The following is a 26467-nucleotide window of genomic DNA, read 5'->3' on the forward strand; positions in this document are numbered from 1 at the left end:
TTGAAGCATATTACCACTCCTCCAGAACGGTTAGAACCACGGCTGAAAAAAATCTTCTCCCCCCATTGATTAGTCCAGAAAGATGCATCCGAATCTCTTGTAGACACATACAATGAGCTTTCTGCCCTTTACAAAATAGAAAAACTGCTTTCCTTTTAACAATGTCCTTTAAGCCCCTAACCTTCATAGAACCAAAAATTATTTTGTCCTTAATCATTACACTAAAAAAAAAAAAAAAAAAAAAAAACAGAAAAAGAGAACTATAAAACCACAAATCGAACCACCACTTGTAAGCTCACTCAGTCATATGAACCGCGACTTTCAGATAGAGCTCTGTCCCATTGAAAAGTTTCCAACTGCTTGATTGACACTTAGAAATGTATCAATTCACCCGTCAACGTCGATCCGTCGTCCTTCAATGAAGCCATGGACCGCGAAAGAAAGCGAGCTTTCCTGCCCTCCAAATTGGTTTCGTTGTTGTTGGAGGTTTCCTCCTTCTTTCTCCCAGGCTTTTCCCGCAGGATTTTTACTTGGAGTTGCAGGAAGAGATCCCTCTGCGTTCTCTTTTACTGTTTACAGAGACCTCCATTGCGTAATCGTGCTCCATTTCTCTGGCCTCAATTTTCTTTTCAATATTAGGCGACAGATCTTTCCCTTTGGGGTCTAGTTTTAGTTTGGCAGGTTTAATCAATGTTTGTGAAGTCATCGCGTGACAAGTCAGTTGGAGTAACTCACTTCAAGCAAACTTTTGGGGACAACTAACGAGCTTCAGAAAACACGAATGCCCAACCCGCAATTTTCGTACCGCCTCAGCCATGTTCTAACTTGGTATGTGTAGGTAGTAGCCTACATTTTTGCTAAATATTTGAAGACTAAAAGCATGCAGTGCAAATGGACACAATCGTATGTCGTTTTTTTACTCACACTTTCACTTCCATCTGCTTCATATGGTAAGTTGTTTACGTTTTTAAATATTATTAGAAGTTTAAAACCTAATCTTTTTCAACGAATTAATTCAAGATTAATGAAGGTTATTGCGTAGGCTACATGTCCTCCCTTACTTTTTTAGAGCGAGTCACAACGTAAACAGGGTTAATTGTAACACATGTGGTGACTTAACAACAAGAGAGATACAAGAAAGATCACTGGCCAGATATAAATCCCAGTTGAGGTGGTGGGGCATTCTGTTACAATGTGCCACGCTCAAGGCCGGACTTACCATTGGGCTTGACTGGGCCCCGCCCGTTTACGTTTGATTTTTTTCAATAATATGTCAGTCATTTAATTTTTTATTTAAAGTTTGTTGATTGGTCTAGCATTGTTACCTGGCTCTGCCTTGCAATGAAAAATATAATTTAATTAGCTAAATTAAATGTCAGTCATCTTGAGGTTTGCTGATTGGTTATTGGCAGTTAGGGGAGAGCGGGGCACAAAGTAACGCTTTTTGACTTTCTCAGTTTGTGTACATCTACTTATGGTTCAGAGTATTTATTTTTCCCCACATTAATTTCCCACATGTCTAGTACAATGATGTGTTTTTGTTTTATTAATACAGTATATACTTTTTTCTTGATATACCCCGAAAGAATGGAAGTGAAATGTGACAACATGCCCCATAGGTGGGGTACATTGTAACATGTGAGGGGCACATTGTAACATAACATATGGCAGCTTAAAATGTTATCTGATCTAATAAAAAAAAATACAAAACAAACTAAAATATTTTCTAAATAAAATACAATTAAAAAACTTTCATATAAAAAAATGACAATTTTTATTAATTAAATATAAACTCATTTTTGAGTTTTGACTATACGAACACATGAAAACACAGCTATACGACATAGTTCAAAACAAATAAATAATTAGTAATTTCTGAACATTGACTCTCAGTCTTTATTCACCTTTTTCTCACGTTTTCTCAATAAAATTAATAAAAGTATAGAATATAATAGCATATTTCTAATAGGTGCACATTGTAACGCAGTGTTACAACATGCCCCCGCCTGCACAACTGGGATTTAAACCCGGCTAGTGTCTTCTGCTAGCGAAACATTAAAGAACTATCTCAACTGTTAAATAACATCTTGGAGATTAAAATAATATCAGATTTGTCTTATTTTAAATAAACACAAAAAATAGAGATGAAAAATTAACTTAAGTAAGAAATTTACTTTTGCTATGGTTTAATAAATGTCTATGGATATCTTCCAAAAGAAATAATAATTTTTGGCGGATTTTTTTTTTCTATATAGTGTTGATATGGCAACTAGTAAATACACAAAGTTTCGTCATCCAAGCATGTGCGGAAGTATTTAAAACAAGCGTGTTACAACTAGCCCCGTGTTACGTTGTGCCCCGCGTTCGTGCCTCGTTTACTGCCGAACCGTTGAAAAAACCTGTCTGCGTTAGACAGTAGCCGCGTTTCCATTACCCTTCAAATTGCGCAAATTGAAATTGCGAATTGAAAATAAGCAAAAAATAAAGTATAAAGTCGGCAACACCTAAGCTCCAAAATTATCAAAAATATTTATTTTCAAGACAACTATCGCATAGCGTAGGCTATGTGACGTTTCGAGCACGCAGGCTCTTCATCAGACTGAGGTGTTGCCGACTTTATACTTTATTTTTTACTTGTTGTTTTTTAGTCGAGCACCGTTTTGAGACTGATGTGCGTGCTTTTGTTTCATTTTTCTTTTCTTAATTGAAAATAAGCACAATGGAAACACGTCAATTTTGCAAAAACTCCCGTCTATCGCATGAGGTGGTTTTTCAGGCAATTCGAAAAAGGAATATTTCGCAAAACTGCAACGGAAACAGTTTTTGCGCATTTCACCTGACTTGGAAGACGCGGTGTGTTTGAGGTCCATGTATAGCTACGCAAATAATAATAATTTTATATTATTTAATTATAATATTTAATAGGCTATATTTAGAAGACGCTTTTATGCAAAAAAGGAACAAAGTTGAGTGTGGAGCGCGCACTGCATGACACGGAGGCGCGAGCGCGAACACTTGCATTTTCCTATCAACAGTGGAAACAACTTAAAATACTCTATCATTTCTGGTCATACAGAAAATAGTAATACATTATTTGTGTAAACTCACAATAACAAGAAAACGTTGTGCTTTTGTCAAATAAAAGAAAACAATCAGACGCACTTTCATGATCTCCGTAAACCGGAGCGCGAGAACTGGATCAAAATATAGCATGTAGGCTAAAGCTTGAAATGTCCACTTTAAAACGAACAATTCGAATCGAAAGCTAATACCTTCTGATTAATCCGTATGAAAGGTGCGTTTCTCTCTAAAAGCGCATCTGCTTAACAGCGGAGCGGAGATGGAGATGGGATTTTGGCCAAAACAATAGTTTATTAGCCTATAATAATATTAATGGCTCTTCTCATTCAGCACTGCGGGAAAAACATCAATTTCAGGTTCTAATTTGGCCTTAGAAAACCAATAAAATCGACATGTTTTCCATATTAATTTGTGAATATTTTAAATGTTTAATAAAGGGGCAAAAAGTCATAAACAAAAATCTGAAAATTCGTCGATATTTACTTTTTATAATATATACTGGACACAAAAGTAGCCTACATGGATCGTTTGGACAGAATATGAGACAGAGTTCTTTATTAAATTCATAAAAGAAACAATAATTAGCCTATAGGAATACTGGATACAATCAATGTTTTCCAGGTAAATAAGTGTTTTATTCTCATTCTGACCAATACATTTGTGCATTGCAATAAACTTATGATCACTTTGAACTTTTTTAATCATTATTTATTTATTGGAAAAAACTTTTTCAAGCTTCAATCAGTGGTCATATAAATAAATGATTACGTTTTTTTAACATGTAACACTGTCTACGGTACCAGTCCCCTTTTGAAAGTAGCTTTGCACTTCAAATAACGATTGGATCGATTATATTGTTACGCCACCAGATGGCGACAAATGACTGTTAAAAAAAACATTTGTCATTGAATCGTTCATTCAGGAGATTCGTTCAAAAGTGCTGATTCATCTATGAAACAAGTGTATTTGATTGAGGAATTGAATCATTCATTCAAACCCAAGTTTTTTTTTTTAAATAATTCAGATTAATGAAACATTTTTAATAGACTTCAGCAATTAACATAAATTATGTTATTTTGTTTAGTTGTTTGTTCAGAATCGTGATCTCTATTTTTATTCTCATTTTATCTGGAATTGTGTAGCTCTAATACATAGCTTGTGTATGTATCATTTTGTTCTATTTAAAGTAATGTATAGAGCAGCCATTCCCCACTAGTGGTCCGTGAGAGTACTGCAGGTGGTCCGTGGAAAGGCAAAATAAAATATAAAATAATTTTTTTTTTTACCTTCATTTTACCAGGAAATTCCCATAAAAAAAAAAAATTAAAAAAAGTAAAAAGAATATGTAGGCCTATATTGATATAACATTTTAATTAAATTGTCAAGTTATTGTGTGATTACTAAAATAGCCTAGTGGTGTTCGGCCGTGACATTCAAGTTCAGTGCCGTTAGAACCACAACACTGGATCGGTGGATAGCAACAGGTTCTCTGAAGAGAAAAGGGCAGAGGCAAATATGTTCTCATTATCACATCACACGCATAGCCTTTAATGGTGCGTTCACACCGGCCGAAATTTCGCTTCAAACTTTTGTTTTTACGCGCGTCAATTTCGCTCTTCACGCGCGAATTGATACAAAGTGGTTAAGCGTATCACTAAACGCGGCAGGCGCGAATTTGACATAGGCCTAATGATCCCTTTTTGAATTTAACGCGCTAGATCGCGTCCGGTGTGAACGCACAGTTAGGAATAGGCAGTTTATATGAAACGAAATGTTTATAAATGGAATGAATAAGGCCTGTTATTATTTTAATTTACAGTTAGTTTCTTGATCTCGCGTTTCTTAAATGTTTTGCAGATGTGCTGTTAAGTGGACAAACTCAAGCCTAGGTACTTTTTGAGGACTTGTTAAAGATTAAAAGATTAATCTGAAGATTAATAATCCCCTAAAATCGCCAAAGGTTTTGCAATGTTGACTATATTCCAGTGTTCTTATTACTGTATAGATTTCATACTCCATTGCTATGGAAATAAGCCTGTTGTTCAAATGAACCTGATTATTTGAACCTTTGCTTGAGCAAATAAATGAATTAAATATGTGGCAGCCGTTTTGTGCAGTAAACTTTCTTTTAACAAGCCTGTTGTACTGATGTGATGACCAATGATAGTTTTAGAGCTAGCAAGCCTATTTAGAGGTGCGGATTAATTCAGGTAGGACTCTGTGTAGACATATTTTATTATGTGTATTATGAGGTGGTCCGCGAAAATTCTTGATTACAAATGTGGTCCACACACACAAAAAGTTTGAAAACCCCTGGTATAGAGGGTAGGGCCCTCCACCACCCTAAGTCCTGCCCTGGCCACGCTATTAGAACTATGCAATTCTTTGATGTTTTTGATGTTACTATATAACTTTTATGAATTCTATTGGCAAACCATGAGAGAGGCAACTGCGAGTAAAGACAGCGAGTTGAGTTCAATATTCAGAAATTAATATTTCATGAAATGCAAAGCATTCTGGTCTCTTGTTCCATGAGAGCGATGTGTGGATGGGGTGTGTCGTGTTCAGCTTTGTGTTTTTCTGAATGTCTGAATGCTTTTCTTCATCTATTTTGCTTTTGCTCACACTGTTTTGAACTATGTTGTATATCTGTGTTTGCAGTGTGTTCATTGTCAAACTCCAAAAGTTGTTTATTTTAATTATTAAAAATGGCATTATTTTATTTGAAAAAGTTAATAATTGTATTTTATTTACAAAATATTTTTGTTTGTCAAGTATATTTTTTTATTAGATCAGACAACATCTTAAGCTGTCATATGGTCGTTACAATGTGCCCGTCATGTTACAGTGTACCCTATGGGCATGTTGTCACTGTTCACTCATTAGCTTCTTTCATTAATACAGTGTATACTTTTTTTCTTTATTTATGAAGGTAAAATTTTGCCATAAAAAATCGCATACGCAGGGTAAGATTTATGAAAGTGTACATAAGATTGTAAGCATAAATTAAATTGCACTAGCATGAAGCTGCAGTTTCACTATACATGAATTACACTTACGAATAACAGTAAAATGATGCAAATATTTTTTATTACCCTTCAAAGGTGATTTACACCTTCACAAATCTTCTCTTGCGCATGCAAATTTAATTTATATTGTCTTATGTACACTTTCACAGATCTTACCCTGCACATGCGATTCTTTATGGCATCATTCTACCTTCATAAAATAAAGAAAAAAATATACAATAGTCTGTATTAATGAAACAAGACCACATATTTGTACTATACATGTGTGAAATTAATCTGTAAAAAAAACTGAACCCCCAAGTGGATTTATACAAACTGAGAAAGTCAAAAAGTGCTAGGTTTTGCCCCGCTCTCCCCTACTCATATCATTTTCATTCTGAATGAAAGTATAAGTCATTGCCAAGATTCCAAGGCTTATGTTTTAAATAAAAAATAAAAAGGATGAATCTTAAATGTTTATTGTATACAGTCTCATAGCCTACTATAGTAGAAATCAATCAATCAAGAATCAAATAATCAATAATGAACAATAATCCATTGTAATCACCAATAATCAATTTATTTTTCAGGTTCTCACTCTTTGTGGTTGATTTCAACTTACATTCAGGGAGAAACACAATTTCCTAAATTTAGTTGCACAACAACTGTGGATGACATCACAGTTGGATACTATAATTCAAAGACATATATTCCAAGAGGGAATACGACGAATGAGGATGATGTGGTTAATTCAGATGACATAAAGGATATAAGTGGCTACATGTATAACTCCTTTTTGAGAAGAGCCGCACTGTTAAACCAAAATGACAGTAAGTATCTGGCTCAATGTCATCTATTAATCTATTTAAAAATGCACAAAATGCTATTCATACTGTACATATTCAATTGCTTAAAAACAACTTTTTGATGAGCATATTTTTAATGTTTGATTTTAAATTTTTTGTTTTTTTAGGTGAAATCATTTGTGGTATCAGAATTAAAAGAATAATTTTTTTATAATTTCTGCAAAATCTTCTATTATTGTTTCTTTATTGAAAATATTAAAAATATTAATATGCTTCTAATATTTTTGAAACATTGTCTGAAAAATAAAATGTAATATGTATAGCCTTTGAGCTGCGTTTATGATCGCTTCGATATAGTGGCTTTCATTTTGCATTTAGAGTGACCGTAAAGTATGAATGGGTGAGTTATAATGTGATTGGAATATTTAGATATTTGGGATATGGTCATTGGGCTACTTTTGGGTTATTTTTGGTTGGCCATTTTGTTAAGCTGGCCTGGCAACCCTGCTACAAGATCACATGGCGATAATATCAAACAGGTTTGAACATTTTGCAGCATCTGTGAATGCTTGAGACGTCGCCGACCTGCTCAAACTTAACAAGCTCGGCGACTACAACCAGCACCGATTTAGCCGCAGACCTTGAAAATCGGTTTAGGACAGCAAAATCCAGCCAAAAGTTGTGTATATTATGAGCTTCCCTTAAGATAACGACCGACAAACACATCTATTCAGACAAGGTAACAAGATAAGATAACAAGATGCGGAGACAATCAAGGGGTACCAATGATCCTGGAACTGCAAAGGGACTACAAAACTAGCACAGGAAACTTAGGGGAACAGGAACTAAAATGAGAAATACTACAAAATAAGAGTCAACACACTTTGGGGAAACAGTGACGATCAGATCATTTGATTTTTATAACTTTTTTACAAGGCAATGTTAGTTTAGGTTGTAAAATATCATGTGGTTATTTACAATGACACTTTTAGAGTTATCAAATTAATTTTTTCTTATAAATGGTTTGAATGAGTGGCAAAGAGTGTAAGATGAAGGAGGCCAATCCATGACAATCTCCCATAACAATTCTCCCTCATATTTCCCTCACAGGTCTTGATGTTCATCAGAAACTGGTTGTGTGTGAGCTGCTGGACTCCGACAAGCCTGGAAAGATGATTATTGCAGATGCTGCCAGAGGCTCCACCACAGATGAACTGCGTTACATTAACAACACATTCACTTATACTGTGACTGTAAATACTAAACAAAAACGGTTCAAACCTCACCTGGAAGAATTTAAGCAGGAAGTAGAAAATATCTTTTACCCACTTTGTATAACAACTCTCAAGAATTACCTCAAAAAGAGAAGAGATCAAATTAACAGAAAGAGTACGTACTCAAGGGCACATCTAAATTCCCTACATTTGTTTTATGAAAACAAATGTAACTGTTTAGAGTAAATCTTCAGGATTAAAAATAAACCCATGAATTTATACATGTAAAACGTTCTCTGACGTTCTCTTGTTTATTTTTTTCCTCCTTCTCCTACAGAAAAGCCCAATATCACACTCACACAAAAAGCAAACTCAGATTCTGGAGGGTTTCGTGTGAGTTGTTTGGCAACAGGATTTTACCCTCGTCACATCAACCTGACCCTGTTCAGAGATGGACAGCCTGTATCTGATCATGAGATCACTGGAGGAGATCTGCTGCCCAATGGTGACGGGACGTACCAGATGAGGAAGAGTCTGGAGATCAGTGCAGACAAACACAAATACAGCTGCTCTGCCACACACCTCAGTCTGGACAACAAACTCCACGTCACTTTAGGTAATGAGGTGTGAAAAAATAAAAATAAAATAAAAATACTACAGAACAGTTTCAATTGTGTTATGACCTTATTGAGAAAATGTTTGTTTCACAACCAGAGCCTGGTGAACCATTTAAATCAGTGATTCTCCCAGTGCTGATAGTTTCGGCTCTGCTGTTGGTGTTTGGGACTGGAGCCGTCGTATATGTATATAAATGCATGAAGAGACGAGAAGGTATGACAAGAAATTAAATGAATAGTTCATCATCCAGTGAGCCTTGTAGGCTATGTGATGCTTAAGATAAATACAAAATATATTTTAATTTCTATTATATATTTCATTGGCATGAATAATTATGCAGCATTTTTTTTTTTCATGTTATACAGAGTCTTCACGAAACTGTGCATATTCAGCTGCTTCTAGTGAGTACTCTGTTTTAAATGTTATTTTTGTATCCTCATATTTCATAAGGCTTAAGCCTAGTCCCGGACTAAAATGCATTTTTGAGCTGTTTTTTAACTGAAAGCAACTTGCCATTATTTTGTCTCAAGATGCACACCAGTAATGTTTTTTTCTAAGGCACATTTAAAAAAGCCAGTCCTAATCCTGGTTTAATCTAACCCTGTCTGTGAAACCAGGCCTTAATGTTCTAGGATGTTTTCCTTCAAGATAAAATCTGATCTATTTGAATGTTTACAAGATCACTTTATGTATAACGGAATATACTTTGTATAGTCACAATTGGTCATGTTTGCACCATAGTTTCCTGGAGCTTGATAAAATGAAAATAAACCTAATTTTGAATTTGAAAAAAATATATTATTATTGTACAATCCTCAGAATGAATAACAGCTATAGATTATTGTCTTGTATATTAAATCACATTCCTATGCATTTACAGGCGCTGATAATGGTTGATAATGGTAATCTTCTGAAGACATCCATCCATTTTGTTTATCCATTGGGACCATCATATGGATGAATAATTATCTCAGGCTTGCTGTTTTGTATTGGAGGTTTTTTAAGAATTTGCCTGTGTCATGTTTTGTGTATTTTTATTGATTGCTTGATTGTTTTGGATGACGGGGTACTGAGAGAATAAATATACATTAAAGATTTTGATAATTTGTTTAAACTTTCATTTAATTATTGTAACATTTGAGGTGATAATCAACTAATCAATTTCTCAATTTAAAAGTGAGCAATCTGAGATTATGGCAAATTTCCCAAAAACAAAAACTGTTTGTACATTTATCAATCTGAACTGTAAGTGACAGTAGTCTGATAAATGTCAAAATTAAGAATTACAATGAACAATGGCATATGTAAGAAATAAGCTTTAAAGATACGAATGCCCAGATAGCATGTAACCATTGAAACAATGTTGAGTCAGTGTTGATGCGTCAACGCCGATTACATTGAAATGACGTTAGAAAGTGATGTTGCTTTAGCATCACTCTTGCACCCTCGGTTAATACTGAAATAATGTTCAGATTTCAATCACAAATCAATAGTGTTAATATTGCTTCAACATTACAGAGTGATGTTGTTTTTGCATCACTCTTGCACCCTCAGTTAATGGTGAAGCAATGTTGAGACTTCAACCAAAAATCAACAGTAATAGTATTGATTCAACATTACAAAGTGATATTTTATCAACATCACTTTTGCACCCTCAGTTAATGTTGAAACTGTTGAACAAAAAATCAGTAGTAATGCTACTGAATCAACATTACACTATGATTGATTCTACATCACCGATGCTGAATCAATACTGAAATTAACAACAATAATCAATGGTGATATTGTTGAATCAACGTTACACTATGATTGATTCTACACCACCGATGCTGAATCAATACTGAAATTAACAACAATAATCAATGGTGATATTGTTGAATCAACATTACACTAAGATGTTGAATCTACATCACTGCTGTTGAATCAACACTGAAATTAACAGAAATAATCAATGGTAATATTGTTGAATCAACGTTACACTATGATTGATTCTACAGGGTGGGCCATTTATATGGACACACCGTAATAACATGGGAATGGTTGGTGATATTAAAGTCCTGTTTGTGGACTTCTAAATGGCCACCATGGTCACCACCCATCTTGAGTTTGCCCCCTCACATATACTAATGTGCCACAAACAGGACTTTAATATCACCAACCATTCCCATGTTATTACGGTGTATCCATATAAATGGCCCACTCTGTACATCACTGCTGTTGAATCAACTCTGAAATTAACAGAAATAATCAATGGTAATATTGTTGAATCAACGTTACACTATGATTGATTCTACATCACTGCTGTTGAATCAACACTGAAATTAACAAAAATAATCAATGGTAATATTGTTGAATCTACATCACTGCTGTTGAATCAACACTGAAATTAACAAAAATAATCAATGGTAATATTGTTGAATCTACATCACTGCTGTTGAATCAACACTGAAATTAACTAAAATAATCTTTGGTAATATGGTTTGATCAATGTTACAATGTGATGTTGATTCACATCAATGATGCATCAACAAATTCCTGACCATTTCAAAATTTGTCAAAAACCTTTTAAAACATAAATGACACCTTTCCAGCAGTTGAGTCAATTTATTTTATTCAATCAATCAATGACAAAAATATATTAAAAGATCATTCTTTAAAAAAGAAAGGGGAAGAAATAGGACAAAAGCATTTCAACCTTTAAAAATAAAATTAGCTTCAGAAGTCTGATGTCATAACTACAGGTGGTCCAACGGTTCAGGTTTTTAAAAATCTGCCTTACATTAAACTACTGCCTCTTTTTCTTTGGGTTCTCTGAAATCTGAAAAAGAAAGCATGATGTTACTCAAGAACAAGTCAATTCAGTTGCCACATTCAAGAACGTTAATATACTTGCAATATGATTCACTTTAAAAAAAAGTTGCTGAACACAAAATATTCTAACTACGATTAAAATATCATTAAATTCTGTTTATTTCATTTATTTTTCTAAAATCTATTAATGCTTCAATATCAAAAGAAAGCACTATCTTCTTCTTCAGTGTTTTTGGCGGTTGGCAAACCAGCTGAAAGGTGCTTTACCGCCACCTGCTGAACTGGAAAAAAAGCACTATGGCAGGGGTGTCCGATTTTATCTCCAGCCCTAATTAAACACATCTGAAGCAGCTAATCAAGCTAATCAAGCTAATCAGGGTCATTAGGATCAATGAACACTTCCAGGCAGGTGTTGGAGCTAAACTCTTCATGGAGAGGAACAAACACCTCTGAGCTATAGCCATTAACTATATCTCAGTTCATTTTCTATGAAACTACATAGCATTCAAGTAACAATTAAGTTTATCTTGTAGAATAAAAGAGCTTAGGTTTTTCAATGAAAATTTCTTTAAAGGGATGGTTCAGCCCAAAATGAAAATTCTGTCATCATTTACTCACCCTCAAGTTGTTCCAAACCTGTATGAGTTTCTGTCTTCTGTTGAACACAAAAGAAGATATTTTAAAGAATGTTGTTGGTAACCGGAAAGTTGACGGTGGCCATTGATTTCCATAGTAGAAAATAAATACAATTGAAGTCATTGGCTACCATCAACTGTCTGGATGCCAACATTCTTCACTCTATCATCTTTTGTGTGCAGCAGAAAGAAATTCATACAGGTTTGGAACAACTTGAGGGTGAGTAAATGACAGAATTTTCATTTCAGGCTGAACTATCACTTTGAAGCTGCAGATTCACCTTATGTAGACCTTACAATTAGATGTTATTGTGTTTCAGTGGAAACAAGCTAAACTGAATGGAAATCAGTTACATTTCTCAAATTTAATACAGATTCAGGAATAGGAATGATTACCTGATTAAGCAGGGATAAGGCACAGGATATCATCAAGTCCCAGGTCAGGTGATTATCCTGTCGACAACAACTCGGTGTATAATCAATATCAGCATTATCAGGAGGGTGCTCCTTGTTTTTTTTTAATTGTCCATCTTCGTCGGCCTTCATTCCTACTAAAGGACCAATGTGCTCTGCATGCAAGCACTGACGGATGCAAGTATGTTTGCAGTGCATAAGATAGTAGTGACCTATCTTCGTCATATTCTGAATTAAGAAATCATTATGATGCAGCCATGAAAAGATCATTTACAGGGCACATAAATAATTACTTTAACTTCAGAGTATTTCCCTAGTCACGTGACATACACAATGAACGGATCGTGCATGAATGACCCATCACACTAACCTACCATCACCCCTGTTCAAATTTAAAGGGGTGGAATAATGCCCTTTTCACAAGATGTAAAATAAGTCTCTGATATCCTCAGAGTGTATATGTGAAGTTTTAACTCAAAATACCCCATATAGATATTCTTATATAGCATGTTAAAAAAAATGTGAGGGTGAGCAAAAACGCACGTTTTTCTTTTGTGTCTATCCCTTTAAATGCAAATGAGCTGCTGCTCCCAGCACAGAGGGCGGAGCTACAACAGCTTTTTTTTTTTTTTTTTTTTTAGCTTTATTTTTAATTTACAATATGTCATATAAACTTAAATTCACATCAAGAACTCGTTTGAGGAAAAAAAAACATGTGCTCGCATTTTAAACAGTATAAACTCACATCATATCAACAAGTAAGATAAAATAAAAAATAAAAAAAAAATTAATAATGAAAAAATAAAAATAAAATTACAGGGGCTGACAAACAACATAGTGCTTCAAGCGTGTTTAAGAACATAGGACTGTAACTCAAGGAGCAAGAGACTCTGACATTGTTTCATATAACTCAGTTATGGACTGGTTTTCTTCCGATAACACCTTTAGAGATGCTATATAATTTTTAATTTCATTCTTAAAACAGTTTATGTTGGGCTTGCTGTTATTCCACTTATTTTTGTGTATATGATACTTCCCCATAATGAAAATAATGTTCACCATTTTAGATACCTTTTTTGACAGACCATCCATATATATCATCACCTGAAATTTGTTAAACAAAGAGTTGTTGATCCCAATATTTAACCATCGATAAACATCCTTCCAAAACCCCTTTGTGACTGAACAAGAGAAAAAAAGGTGCTCAATTGTTTCGTGTTCTGTCATACAAAAAACACACGGATTAACTTCAAAATTGAACCTTTTCCTTAGGGTTTCAGCAGCAGGATAAATATTATTTATTAATTTGAACTGAATTTCTTTTACCTTGGGTGAAATTGGCCATTTAAGATAGCTACAACAAGTCTTTGTTAATGTAACTTGATTATCTGTTATCTTTATTTTCGTTGGCTTTTTGATATCATAGAATAGTTTCTCTTTAAACACACTTCCAAGTATTTGTTATTACATTTTCTTTCTCCAAATTTCAATTCACCAATTTTTAATTCAGGCATTTTAACAGTCACATTTGAATTTGTGAGGATATTTTTAATCATAAATTTTAAGGGAAGTGGAATAGCTCTACTGATTTGGTTAAATTCTCTATAAGAGCATTTTAAATTAAACTTTTCGACAAAGGAATTAAACTGTAACAGATCGCCATTTTTATCCATCAAGTCCGTAACATATAGAACATTTTTATCATACCATTCTTGTTTAAATAGTGTCTTTCTGTTAATTAGTATGGTTCTATTATTCCACAAGGTGGAGCTATGCGGTGTGAAGTTGTGTGTGAACATCATTTTCCAGTAGAGCAATATTTGTTTATGGAAGTCAGACAGTTTAATTGGTAGTTTAGTTATTTCAAAGTCGCACCTTAACAAAAATTCTAATCCACCAACATTTTGGAAAATATATTTTGGTATGTGGAACCATATGGAATTTGGTTGTGTCAAATAAGCTTTAACCCAGTTCAACTTTAATACACCTATCGTGGATTCAAAGTCAGCAGCTTTCAGCCCACCATGTTTATAGTCTTTAACCATCACAGACTTTTTAAGGTAGTGTGTCTTATTTTTCCATATGAAATTAAAAATGATTGAATTTACCTTTTTAATCATTTTTGGGGGGACATAAAGAGATTGACAAGGATATATTAATTTTGATAAACCTTCTGCTTTTGTTAATAGGATTCTGCCAAGAATAGAGAGATCTCTCATGAGCCAATGATTAAGAGATTTTTTCATACTCTCTATTTTCCCTTCAATGTTTAGTTGTTCTGTCTTATTTCTATCTTTAGACATTATTAATCCTAGGTATTTTAGTTCAGTTTTGACAGGTATGGAGTCTATATTTGTCTCAGCACATGGATGCAGACATAGTATTTCACATTTTTTCAGGTTTAGACATAATCCTGAAGCTTTGGAAAAAACTGATATTATATCTAGGGCTTTTCCAATTAAAGATTTATCTTTTAAAAAGATTACTGTGTCATCTGCAAATTGGCTTATTCGATATTCATACTCGAAAATGGTGATTCCTTTAATTTGAGGGTGATTTACAATTAGATATGCTAGCATTTGTGTACATAAAATAAATAATTTTGGTGAGATAGGACAACCTTGTCTAATACCACGCGAAATCTTAATTTTTGGTGTCATTCCAGGGTTGAGGGAGATGTAACTATAAATATCATTATAAAACATTTTTATGATTTTGCAGAACCCTTCTCCAAATCCAAATTTTTTGAGCACCGTAAACATGAAATCATGTTCCACTGTGTCGAAAGCTTTGAAAAAATCTATGAATAAAACAAGACTATCTGATTGAATGAATGATTGGTAGTCAATCATATCTAGAATCAGACGAATATGATTGTGAATATATCTTCCCTTAATAAAAGCTGATTGATACTCTTCGATAAGTTTTCCAATTACATGCTTTAAGCGATTTGCGTACACTAAAGCAAGAAGTTTATAATCACTACATAATAAGGTTATTGGTCTCTAGTTGTCTAACATCAACAAATCTTTTTGAGGTTTTGGTAATAAGGTTATCAATCCTGTTTTCATGGTAGGGGACAAACATCCTTCCTTAATACATTCCAAAAAAGCTTTACATAGTAACTTTTTAATATCTGCCCAAAAATGCTTTATGAATTCAGATGTTAACCCATCTATTCCTGGGGATTTACCGTTTTTCATTTGTTTTAATGCAGTTTCAATTTCTATTATAGTTAATTCTTCTTCGAGTGTGTGTTTGTCTTCCACATCCAGTTTTTTAATGTTTACATCAATTTTTTCAAATAAAAAGTCACAATCTAATTTATTAAATTTTGATTTATATATGTTACCATAAAAGAGACTAATTTCATCTTGGACTGATTTCTGATCTTCCATTGTTATACCATTTATCATAAGTTTATTAATTTTTTTCTTACTTTGTCTTTGTTTTTCAAGTCCGAAGAAATAAGTTGAACTTTTTTCGCCTTTTTCAATCCACCTAGCTCTTGATCGAACATAAGCTCCATTTGCCTTTGTTGTGTACAAGTCATCTAATTGGGACTGCAATAACTTTAATTCAGTAATGTTGTCTAAGGATAATTGTACATTACTTGTTAGTCGATTGATTTTGTCAATTAGATTCTTTTGCTTCCGTTTCCTTATACATGACAGTTTTTTACCTGTGTCAACTGCTATTTTTCTGGTTTTGAACTTAAACCATTCCCATTTACTGATATCACTCATGTCTAGCTTTTCAACCTCTGGGATAAGAGACTTCACCTGTTCACAATATTCAGCATTTTTTTAAAAATCATTATTAAACTTCCAGTTACTTGGAGAATTCAATTGTTGTTTGGATGTTAATAGGTTTAGACTAATCATGCAATGGTCTATAAGCGGAGAGGCTGCTATTTTACAATCTGAAATACCACTACATAACTCACATGAAATCAGCCAGTAATCTAATCTTGAACATTGACCGTTTCCTGCAGAGTTATACCATGTAAACTGAACTGATGTTGGATTTAATGCTCTCCAATAATCAATTAAATACGTTGTTGTACATAAAGACAGTATAGTGTCGCTATATACAGGTTGAGAATTCCTATGAGGTAGTCGGTCTAGCCATGAATCAGGGGCTATATTATGGTCTCCTCCCAATATCACTTTATCTGAATCATATGTTGTTTTCCATTCAATTATAAGTTGGCTTAATTTTGCATACAACTTTACATTGATTGCTTGGTTGTTAAAGCCATAAACGCATATCAAAATATAACGTTTGTCATTTGTCTCCACAACCACCATTAACCAGTGACCTTCAGTATCTTTTTTATGATCCATTATGTTACCTGGAAATCTATTAAATAGTATCATGACTCCTGCTGAGTGTGATGTTCCATGTGCAAAGAAGGCGTAATCCCCCCATTGATTTTTCCAAAATTTTTCATTTTCCATAACAGAATGAGTCTCATGTAAAAAGATGCATTGCGATTTCTGATCCTTACAAAACAAAAAAATGGCTTTACGCTTTGTAATGTTATTCAGTCCCCTAACATTCAATGATATAAAAGAAAGTATGGTTGTTCTAAATGCGCTTAACTTTGTTTTGTTTTTTTGCAGGAATGAACATGTTGTCCTGAGTAACATATCAAAAAATATAGAAAAAAAAAACATCAACTCGTAGGCTAATTGAAGTCCTCCATCCCCTTTTAGCAGTTAAATCAATTAAACTTTCACCTGGTAAGATTCATACAAACAGAATATGTTTAAATAAAATACCTGAGAGTTTCTTTCTGTAAAACTTAAATACATCTTACCATGTTACTGAATTTTGCTCTAAATAAGCAGAAAGTGCCTGAGCATTTGCTTACTACACAGTACTTAAGGGTCAACTCTGCGTCCATCAATGAGAGCGTATCCTTCTCTAAGGGAGGCTTTTTTTCCGTTTCTTCTGGCTTTTTTGCACCTTAGGCCAAAGCTTTGCACGAGCCTCACGATCTTCTTTTGAGAAGTCCTCCTTGAACTGAATGTTCATCTCTCTGCACACTCTTGCCTCTCTTGATCTCCTCCATACTTCATCACGGACAGTTCTCAAGGCAAACTGGATGATTACAGGTCTTACAATCCTCTTTGTCTTTTTCAGGAAGGCCCATCAGTCTAAGATCCCACCTTCTCTTATACCTGGCTTGCTCCATTCAGATCTGCTTTAGTGACGTATTTTCTTTTTTCAACAGCAACAATTCTTCCTTCACTTTGCTTATTTCTTCCTTATTTTCTCTCACTGCTTGTGTGTTAGCTTCCATTCGACTTTCAAAAGCTTTCAGTCTGTCATCTTGTTCATCAAATCTCTTTATCAAAGTTTGAATTGCATCTAAGATGGCTTCATTTGTTATCTCACCCGGCTGTTCTCCCACATCTTGATTCTTTGGTTTCATTTTCTTGGGATTTGGGCTAGGCAAAGGTGTGTGGTCATGAGACATTTTCCGATTTTCTTCCTCCATTGCCTCTATTTCTTCTTCCTCACATGCCTCGCGCAGGACCGTCAGTTTATAGTCGTGGTCTGTTGGCAGTTGAGCTTTAGCCGCTTTGCTAACGTTAGCCATCTCGTTCACGTTGCAGAAAAAGTAAAAAGAAAAACCGAGCAAAGGTGGTCAGCTTCGAAAAACAGAATTCTGTGGGGCTGAGATGTTGTTCGTGCAGGTCTTATGTGAAGTTGCTGAGTTTTTTCTGTCGGAGATTAAATGTTTAGGACGATTTCAAGACTTTAATAACGAAGCCTGCGAAAACGCTACCGCTCACTCCGCCATCATAACTCCTCTTCCGGAGCTACAACAGCTTGTGTCCTGAAAATTTCAAAAACATTTAGCCTTTTATGTTCAAAACGGAGTCAGAGAAAGATGGAGAGACTCAAGAAGAAGTGACAACATGTTGACAACATTTCTGAATGTTTAGTTGATGAATTTATGCATCTTATAGTTATCTTCTAGTCATTGATTAGCATATTCTGTCATGATAATCTATAAATCGTGTTCCTGGGGGCGGGGTTTATGTACATTTTAGGGTTAGTGATGTCACTAGCCCGGGAGGAATGTTAGTCCCTACCAGACGTTTGTTGTAGTCCTTAAAAAGGGATTTCTTTAAAAGAAAATATCTCCCTTTGCTTTGAACTTTGAGCATGACTTTGCAGATGTTGTTTATGCTCAAACAGCAACATTACACACTAACTTAAGTTAAAAGTGAAATCATAATCAACCACCCCTTTAATGAAAAAACTAAACATAGGCTGAGACGCAGCCATATGGGCACTGTGGGTTAAATTATTCTTTGGGCATTGTAAGAAAGCATGTTTCTGGCTTGTGTGAATGTGGGAGTCTTGAGACAGTAGGGCATGTTTTCCTAGAATGCAGAAAGTATAGGGCAGAAATACATATTCTTTGTTAAACTGGCAGGACTTGGAGTTAAGGCTTTTTCTGTTATATCTTTGTTTGGACACTGATGAGCATAAACTGACCTCCAAGGCAGTTCTTCAGTTCTTGCATGACACAGGACCGTATGTAAGAATTTAGTTCAAGCTTTGACCTGTGGAGGGCAGTAATACGCTCAGCAGCGTCTACAACGCCGGAATCCTACAAGAAGAAGAAGAAGAAGAAGAAGAAGAAGACGCAGCCATGTTCTAACTTGGTACCTGTGCAGGTAACCTAATTTTTTGCTAAATATTTGAAGACTAAAAGCATGCAGTGCAAATGGACACAATCGTATGGCGTTTTTTTACTCACACTTTCACTTCCATCTGCTTCATATGGTAAGTTGTTTACGATTTAAAATATTATTAGAATTTTAAAACCTAAAAAAATCTTTTTCAACAAATAAATTCAAGATTAATGAAGATTAATGACCTTTATAGAGAGTTGTGGTTAGAGCGAGTCACAACCAAAACAGGGTTAGTTGTAACACACGTGGTGATTTAAGGTTTCCATGCTAGCATGGCAAAACGTTGTGTGACCCATTTACTTGTTGGCATAAAAAAAGACATGGCAGAATAAATATTTAATAATAGCAAGTACATTTCTTACTAAAGTTATTTTTTCATCTCAGTTTTTCTAAAACAAGAAAGATCACTAGTTGAGGTGGTGGGGCATTCTGTTACAATGTGCCACGCTATTAGAACTGATGCAATTCTTTGATGTTAGTGATGTTACGAACATATAACTTTTATGAATGGCAAACCATGAGAGAGAAGCGACTGCGAATAAAGACTGTGAGTTGAGTTCAATATTCAGAAATTATTATTTCATGAAATGCAAAGCATTCTGGCCCGTCTATTGTCTCTTGTTCCATGAGAGCAGTGTGTGGATGGGGTGTGTTGTGTTCAGCTTTGTGTTTTTCTGAATGTCTGAATGCTTTTCTTCATCTATTTTGCTTTTGCTCAAATTGTTTTGATCTATGTTGTATAGCTGTGTTTGCAGTGTGTTCATTGTCGAACTCCAAATGTTGTTTATTTTAATTATTAAAAAATGGCATTATTTTATTTGAAAAAGTTAATAATTGTATTTTATTTGCAAAATAGTTTTGTTTGTCAAGTGTATATATATATTTTTTTTTTGATTAGATCAGACAACATCTTAAGCTGTCATATGGTCGTAACAATGTGCCCGTCATGTTACAGTGTACCCTATGGGCATGTTGTCACTGTTCACTCATTAGCTTGATTCATTAATACAGTGTATACTTTTTTTCTTTATTTATGAAGGTAAAATTTTGCCATAAAAAATCGCATGCGCAGGGTAAGATTTATGAAAGTGTACATAAGATTGTAAGCGTAAATTAAAATTGCACTAGCATGAAGCTGCAGTTTCACAATACATGAATTACACTTACGAATAACAGTAAAATGATGCAAATATTTTTTCTTACGCTTGAAAGTCAATTTACACCTTCACAAATCTTTTCTTGCGCATGCAAATTTAATTTATATTGTCTTATGTACACTTCCACAGATCTTGTTACCCTGCACATGCGATTCTTTATGGCATCATTCTACCTTCATAAAATAAAGAAAAAAGTATACACTAGTCTGTATTAATGAAGCAAGACCACATATTTGTACTGTACATGTGTGAAATTAATCTGTAAAAAAAAAAAAAACCCTGAAGCCCAAGTGGATTTTGTTGGAAACTTTATTCCTTCATCAAAGCAAGACCAGGAGACTTGAGATGGATCTTATAAGCAGAAGAGATTTATTCTTCCGAGTCTGTAGTTCATCAAGTCTAATCTAAATACAGTATTCATGGTAGTTATACACATTCAAAGAGGGAAGGGATTACATAGAGGCGGAGACTCTGAATAAAGCGTGTTTAGAAAACACACCCTAGACTGAGGGTGTGGCCAATCAGCTCCAGTTCCAAGAGCCATCCAAGACAAAAGGGTGAGAGTCTCACCTATACGAGAGGTGGAGACACTCTAAACAAAGCGTGTAAATTAGGTATGCAAGTTTAGACTGCCTGCCCCAGACTGAGAGAATCAACATAACAGTCATTGCTAATCCAATCAGCCTAACCATTCAACATCTGGGTCAGGGGCTCCGAGAGCCATTAAAGACTTACAATAGAGAAAAACAGGACTGGCAGAAACTGTTGATACCATTATACTAACCTAACCTTAAAATGCTAACTTCAATGTACTCAACTTTTACTGTTGCAACCTAAATTAAACATTTAATACATTTGTAATACAAGAATTTATACAAACTGAGAAAGTCAAAAAGTGCTAGGTTTTGCCCCGCTCTCCCCTACTCATATCATTTTCATTCTGAATGAAAGAATAAGTCATTGCCATTGCCAAGATTCCAAGGCTTATGTTTTAAATTCAAAATAAATAGGATGGAGCTTAAATGTTTATTGTATACAGTCTCATAGCCTACTATGGTAGAAATCAATCAATCAAGAATCAAATAATCAATAATGAACAATAATCCATTGTAATCACCAATAATCAATTTGTTTTTCAGGTTCTCACTCTTTGTGGTTGCTTTCAACTTACATTTGTGGAAAAACACAATTTCCTGAATTTAGTAGCACAACAACTTTGGATGACATCACAGTTGGATACTATAATTCAAAGACATATATTCCAAGAGGGAATACGACGAATGAGGATGATGTGATAGATTCAGATTACATAAAGGATATAAGTGGCTACATGTATAACTCGTTTTTGAGAAGAGCCGCACTGTTAAACCAAAATGACAGTAAGTATCTGGCTCAATGATATCTATTAATCTATTTAAAAATGCACAAAATGCTATTCATACTGTACATATTCAATTGCTTAAAAACATCTTTTTGATGAGAATATTTTTAATGTTTGATTTTAAATTTTTAGTTTTTTAGGTGAAATCATTTGTGGTATCAGAATTAAATGTATAACTTTATAATAATTTCTGCAAAGTCTTCTATTATTGTTTCTTTATTAAAAATATAAAAAATATTAATATGCGTCTAATATTTTTAAAACATTGTCTGAAAAATGAAATGTAATATGCTATAGCCTTTGAGCTGCGTTTATGATCGCTTCGATATAGTGGCTTTCATTTTGCATTTAGAGTGACCGTAAAGTATGAATGGGTGAGTTATAATGTGATTGGAATGTTTTGATTTTTGGGATATGGTCATTGGGCTACTTTTGGGTTATTTTTGGTTGGCCATTAGGCTATTTTGTTAAGCTGGCCTGGCAACCCTGCTACAAGATCACATGGCGATAATATCAAAAAGGTTTGAACATTTTGCAGCATCTGTGAATGCTTGAGACGTCGCCGACCTGCTCAAACTTAACAAGCATCGGCGACTACAACCAGCACCGATTTAGCCGCAGACCATGAAAATCGGATTTAGGACAACAAAATCCAGCCAAAAGTTGTGTATATTATGAGCTTCCCTTTCGACAACAACCGACAAACACATCTATTCAGACAAGGTAACAAGATAAGATAACAAGATGCGGAGACAATCAAGGGGTACCAATGATCCTGGAACTGCAAAGGGACTACAAAACTAGCACAGGAAACTTAGGGGAACAGGAACTAAAATGGTAAATACTACAAAATAAGAGTCAACACACTTTGGGGAAAAAGTTACGATCAGATAATTTGATTTTTATAACTTTTTTACAAGGCAATGTTAGTTTAGGTTGTAAAATAGCATGTGGTTATTTACAATGACACTTTTAGAGTCATCAAATTAAATTTTTCTTATAAATGGTTTGCTAAACAATGAGTGTAAGATGAAGGAGGCCAATCCATGACAATCTCCCATTCTCCCTCATATTTCCCTCACAGGTCTTGATGTTTATCAGACACTGGTTGTGTGTGAGCTGCTGGACTCCGACAAGCCTGGAAAGATGATTATTGCAGATGCTGCCAGAGGCTCCACCACAGATGAACTGCGTTACATTAACAACACATTCACTTATACTGTGACTGTAAATATTAAACAAGAACTGATCAAACCTGACCTGGAAGAATTTAAGCAGGATTTAATACCAAATATCTTTTACCCAGTTTGTATAAAAACTCTCAAGAATTACCTCAAAAAGAGAAGAGATCAAATTAACAGAAAGAGTACGTACTCAAGGGCACATCTAAATTTCCAACAATTGTTTTATGAAAACAAATGTAACTCTTAAGAGTTAACCTTCAGGATTAAAAATAAACCCATGTATTTATACATGTAGAACGTTCTCTGACGTTCTTTTGTTTATTTTTTTCCTCCTTCTACAGAAAAGCCCAATATCACACTCACACAAAAAGCAAACTCTGGAGGGTTTCGTGTGAGTTGTTTGGCAACAGGATTTTACCCTCGTCACATCAACCTGACCCTGTTCAGAGATGGACAGCCTGTATCTGATCATGAGATCACTGGAGGAGATCTGCTGCCCAATGGTGACGGGACGTACCAGATGAGGAAGAGTCTGGAGATCAGTGCAGACAAACACAAATACAGCTGCTCTGCCACACACCTCAGTCTGGACAACAAACTGGTCATTGAGTTAGGTAATGAGCTTTTACAGAAATAGAAAGTATCAGATAAAATCTTTACATTTTGATCTTATTCTAAATGCTTCCTCTTTTAGAAGATGAACCTTCCAGACGCCACATAGGAGCTGTTGTTGCTGTCCTGCTATTGGTATGTGCGATATCTGTGATTTTGACAGTTGTTTGCATGAAAAGGCAGATGGGAAGACAGAGACTATAGAGGTAGTCCCAACTTAATGTTGTAGTATGTTTTTCTTAAAATATGAAAATATGATCTATTTGAATTTTTACAAAATAACTTTAAATGGAATATATTTGTGTCACATGCATCTGTTGTAGAGGTGTAACGATACACACATTTCTTGATGCGATACATAGCATTGTTAGTAATTCAAAATACTGCAATGCTTCAATGTTCTTGGCATTTATTGTTGTTGGTTTAATGAAAACTAAAATGTCTAATGTGTCCAGAGGATTTTCTTGTTCTGGCTTAGGCCTATCTTCTGTTTCTCAAATTGTCTTATTTTATTGTTTATTTTATCATTCCATTTTATTTCATTTTAAAGTATACCCTACACTTGTCTACCATATTGAAGATGTCAAAAGACAGTATTAAACTATCAGCAGTATCAAACAATACGATACAATCTTTTTTTTGTTATACCACCTATGTCTTATTTACAGATTACAACTGTAAATGTAGGCCTGTACAACTGTAAAAATTGTTGTCTAGTGGGGTGAAATGAATTCAGGTACGCTAAGCCACATTTTCACACAAGTAGCACAATTTACCTTGATTCACTTTATACTTTTTGTGCTGTCTATTCTTTGTCTATTTTATCAAAAGTATACTATGTCTGCGCTTTAGCTTTCTGGAGATAACACACTTACATTTTTCTCCATTGATACAATGTCAATAAACCACTGATCTAAACAATTTCAGTGCTATTAACCAATATTTTTAAATCTTTTAATATGATTGAACGAACCACAGGATATTATATGCACAGGAGTTGTGTATATATTAAATCATATTTATCTAATTTTACATATTCATCTTGTTTTCTTTGGATTGGAAATTACATTTGAGAATCTGTCTGTCTACATTTCATACTTGATGTTAATCAGTTTAAACCATGTATCCAATTCAGAAAAGATTTGTTGGTTGTTTATTTATCTGATTTAGAAGTATAGTGACATTTAAGCCTCGTTCAGACTGTCAGTGTCAAGTGTGAATGGTAAAAAAACAAATGGAATGAAAATGGAAATCCATTTCAGTCTGACCGCTCTGACTGGCTTTTAAAATATAAAATTTACTTATCCAATCTGTCACGTATTAACGACACAGCAAAACAGTTGTTCTTCCGTTATAGACTGTGACAGGGGGACGTCACGAAGTAGAAGTTAAACTTACCCATGCGCAATAGAATGCCGTTGCCTGTCCATCAGCAGATGTTGCTTTAAGTTCCTATTGACTTTGGTCTGAATACAGTTGTCTTTGCTGTGCTCACTTGTTTAGCTAACAGATATTATAAAAAAATATGATGGTATAGTTGTTCAGATTGTTTGTAAATAAAACATTTACATCAAATATTGCCTGTTTGTGCCTTTTTATCTTATTTATTTCTAGCAGGGACGGACTTAGTTGTTTGGTGGCCCTAATCAATTCCAGGTATGGGGCCCCAACAGTCAAACTTTTAACTCAAAACACACTATTTTTTATATATAGCCTACTTTTTTTCTACATTTGTAAATAAACTGCATGTTAAAACTATTTGAAACCTGGAACTTTTATTTTCTCAATGTGAAATTAAATACATTTGAATTCACAAATAAAAAAAACTAAATTCACAAACAAAATGTTTACAGTTAATTAACCATATTTGTGATTACTCTTTCAATTAATGCGTAACAATTTCTGTAACCCAGAACTTTTGTATTTTCTCAATGTAAAAAAAGAAAAAAATATTCACAATAAAAGAAAAAAAAAATCACAAACTCAAAGTTCATTATCTGACAGGTGTTTTGGGCAGAAAGCAGGATCGTCACATATTATTACTCATGTGCTATTCATGTCTGTGTTGTGTGCTGTTCATGTTCACAGGCTACACTATGTTACATGCACACCGTTTTTTTAAGTGCGACTGAATTCATTCCGAATGATGAATCCGAACATAGTGTTTACATGAAAACTAAATAAAGTGATTGTGTGTATATGTGCACGTTTATGGAAGTAAAATAATGACAAATGTTTTTGAAACAAAAAAGCTTGTTGAATTGCACTAGGCCTACTTAAAAAAATTATGCATTGCATTACCGCGCTTGCATTTAATGCATTGTCTCTTTAGGGCTTGCATTTTTATGGGCTGAAATTCAACATGGTTGTATATTCTGTATATATTATTTACGATGTGAAAATTTCAATTCAAAACATTTCAAGTCAGGTCAATTCACCATCATTTATATAGTGCTTTTAACAATATGGATTGTTTTAAAGCAGCTTTACAGAGATAATAGGAAATTACCGTAACAGATTGTTTAGGCCTTACAACAGCTCTAGGATAAAGTTATTTTTCAGCTAAAGTTAGTTTTGTTTGATTGATTCACTTCCGTTGCGAAGATAATTAGTTATAAACTTAGGGGCCGCTAACACAACACTGTTCTAACAGGAAAACCCTTAAAGTGCTCCGGCCGCCCATCCGCACAAAACGGTGCTTGGTGTCTTGAGAATGCACTCCCTGGAATAGGTTCCAAGGTGCAAAAGATTATCCATTATCTCTGCGCAAATCTCAAAAACGCAAACCCACGAAAACACAGACGTTGTGCACATGCGCAGTACGTGTTCA

At 34.4% G+C, this 26467-nt stretch overlaps 2 protein-coding genes across 5 annotated transcripts; both read left to right on the top strand.

Annotated features, from left to right (window-relative positions):
• Window positions 1-282: 282 nt before the first annotated feature.
• On the top strand, window positions 283-9831 carry LOC308684333 (class I histocompatibility antigen, Gogo-B*0101 alpha chain-like). Of its 3 annotated transcripts, none has more exons than XM_081355489.1 (7): window positions 283-950; window positions 6680-6919; window positions 8006-8284; window positions 8447-8725; window positions 8824-8940; window positions 9093-9128; window positions 9608-9831. In XM_081355489.1, the coding sequence occupies exons 1-7, from the start codon at window positions 881-883 to the stop codon at window positions 9622-9624; spliced, it is 1038 nt and encodes a 345-aa protein (XP_081211615.1). In that variant the 5' UTR covers window positions 283-880; the 3' UTR covers window positions 9625-9831. The 3 variants fall into 3 exon arrangements, with proteins under 3 accessions (XP_081211615.1, XP_081211616.1, XP_081211617.1); XM_081355491.1 differs by having other exon boundaries at window positions 751-828; XM_081355490.1 differs by lacking the exon at window positions 6680-6919 and having other exon boundaries at window positions 367-950.
• Window positions 9832-19188: 9357 nt separating this feature from the next.
• On the top strand, window positions 19189-25209 carry LOC308684337 (class I histocompatibility antigen, F10 alpha chain-like). Of its 2 annotated transcripts, none has more exons than XM_081355496.1 (5): window positions 19189-19285; window positions 21600-21839; window positions 22926-23207; window positions 23367-23639; window positions 23720-25209. In XM_081355496.1, exons 2-5 carry the CDS (start codon window positions 21791-21793, stop codon window positions 23839-23841), a joined length of 726 nt encoding a protein of 241 aa, XP_081211622.1. In that variant the 5' UTR covers window positions 19189-19285; window positions 21600-21790; the 3' UTR covers window positions 23842-25209. The 2 variants fall into 2 exon arrangements, with proteins under 2 accessions (XP_081211622.1, XP_081211621.1); XM_081355495.1 differs by having other exon boundaries at window positions 19234-19394.
• The last annotated feature ends 1258 nt before the right edge of the window (window positions 25210-26467 follow it).

This window comes from Scardinius erythrophthalmus, assembly GCF_964197995.2.
Source record: "Scardinius erythrophthalmus genome assembly, chromosome: 24".
NCBI lineage: Eukaryota > Metazoa > Chordata > Actinopteri > Cypriniformes > Leuciscidae > Scardinius > Scardinius erythrophthalmus.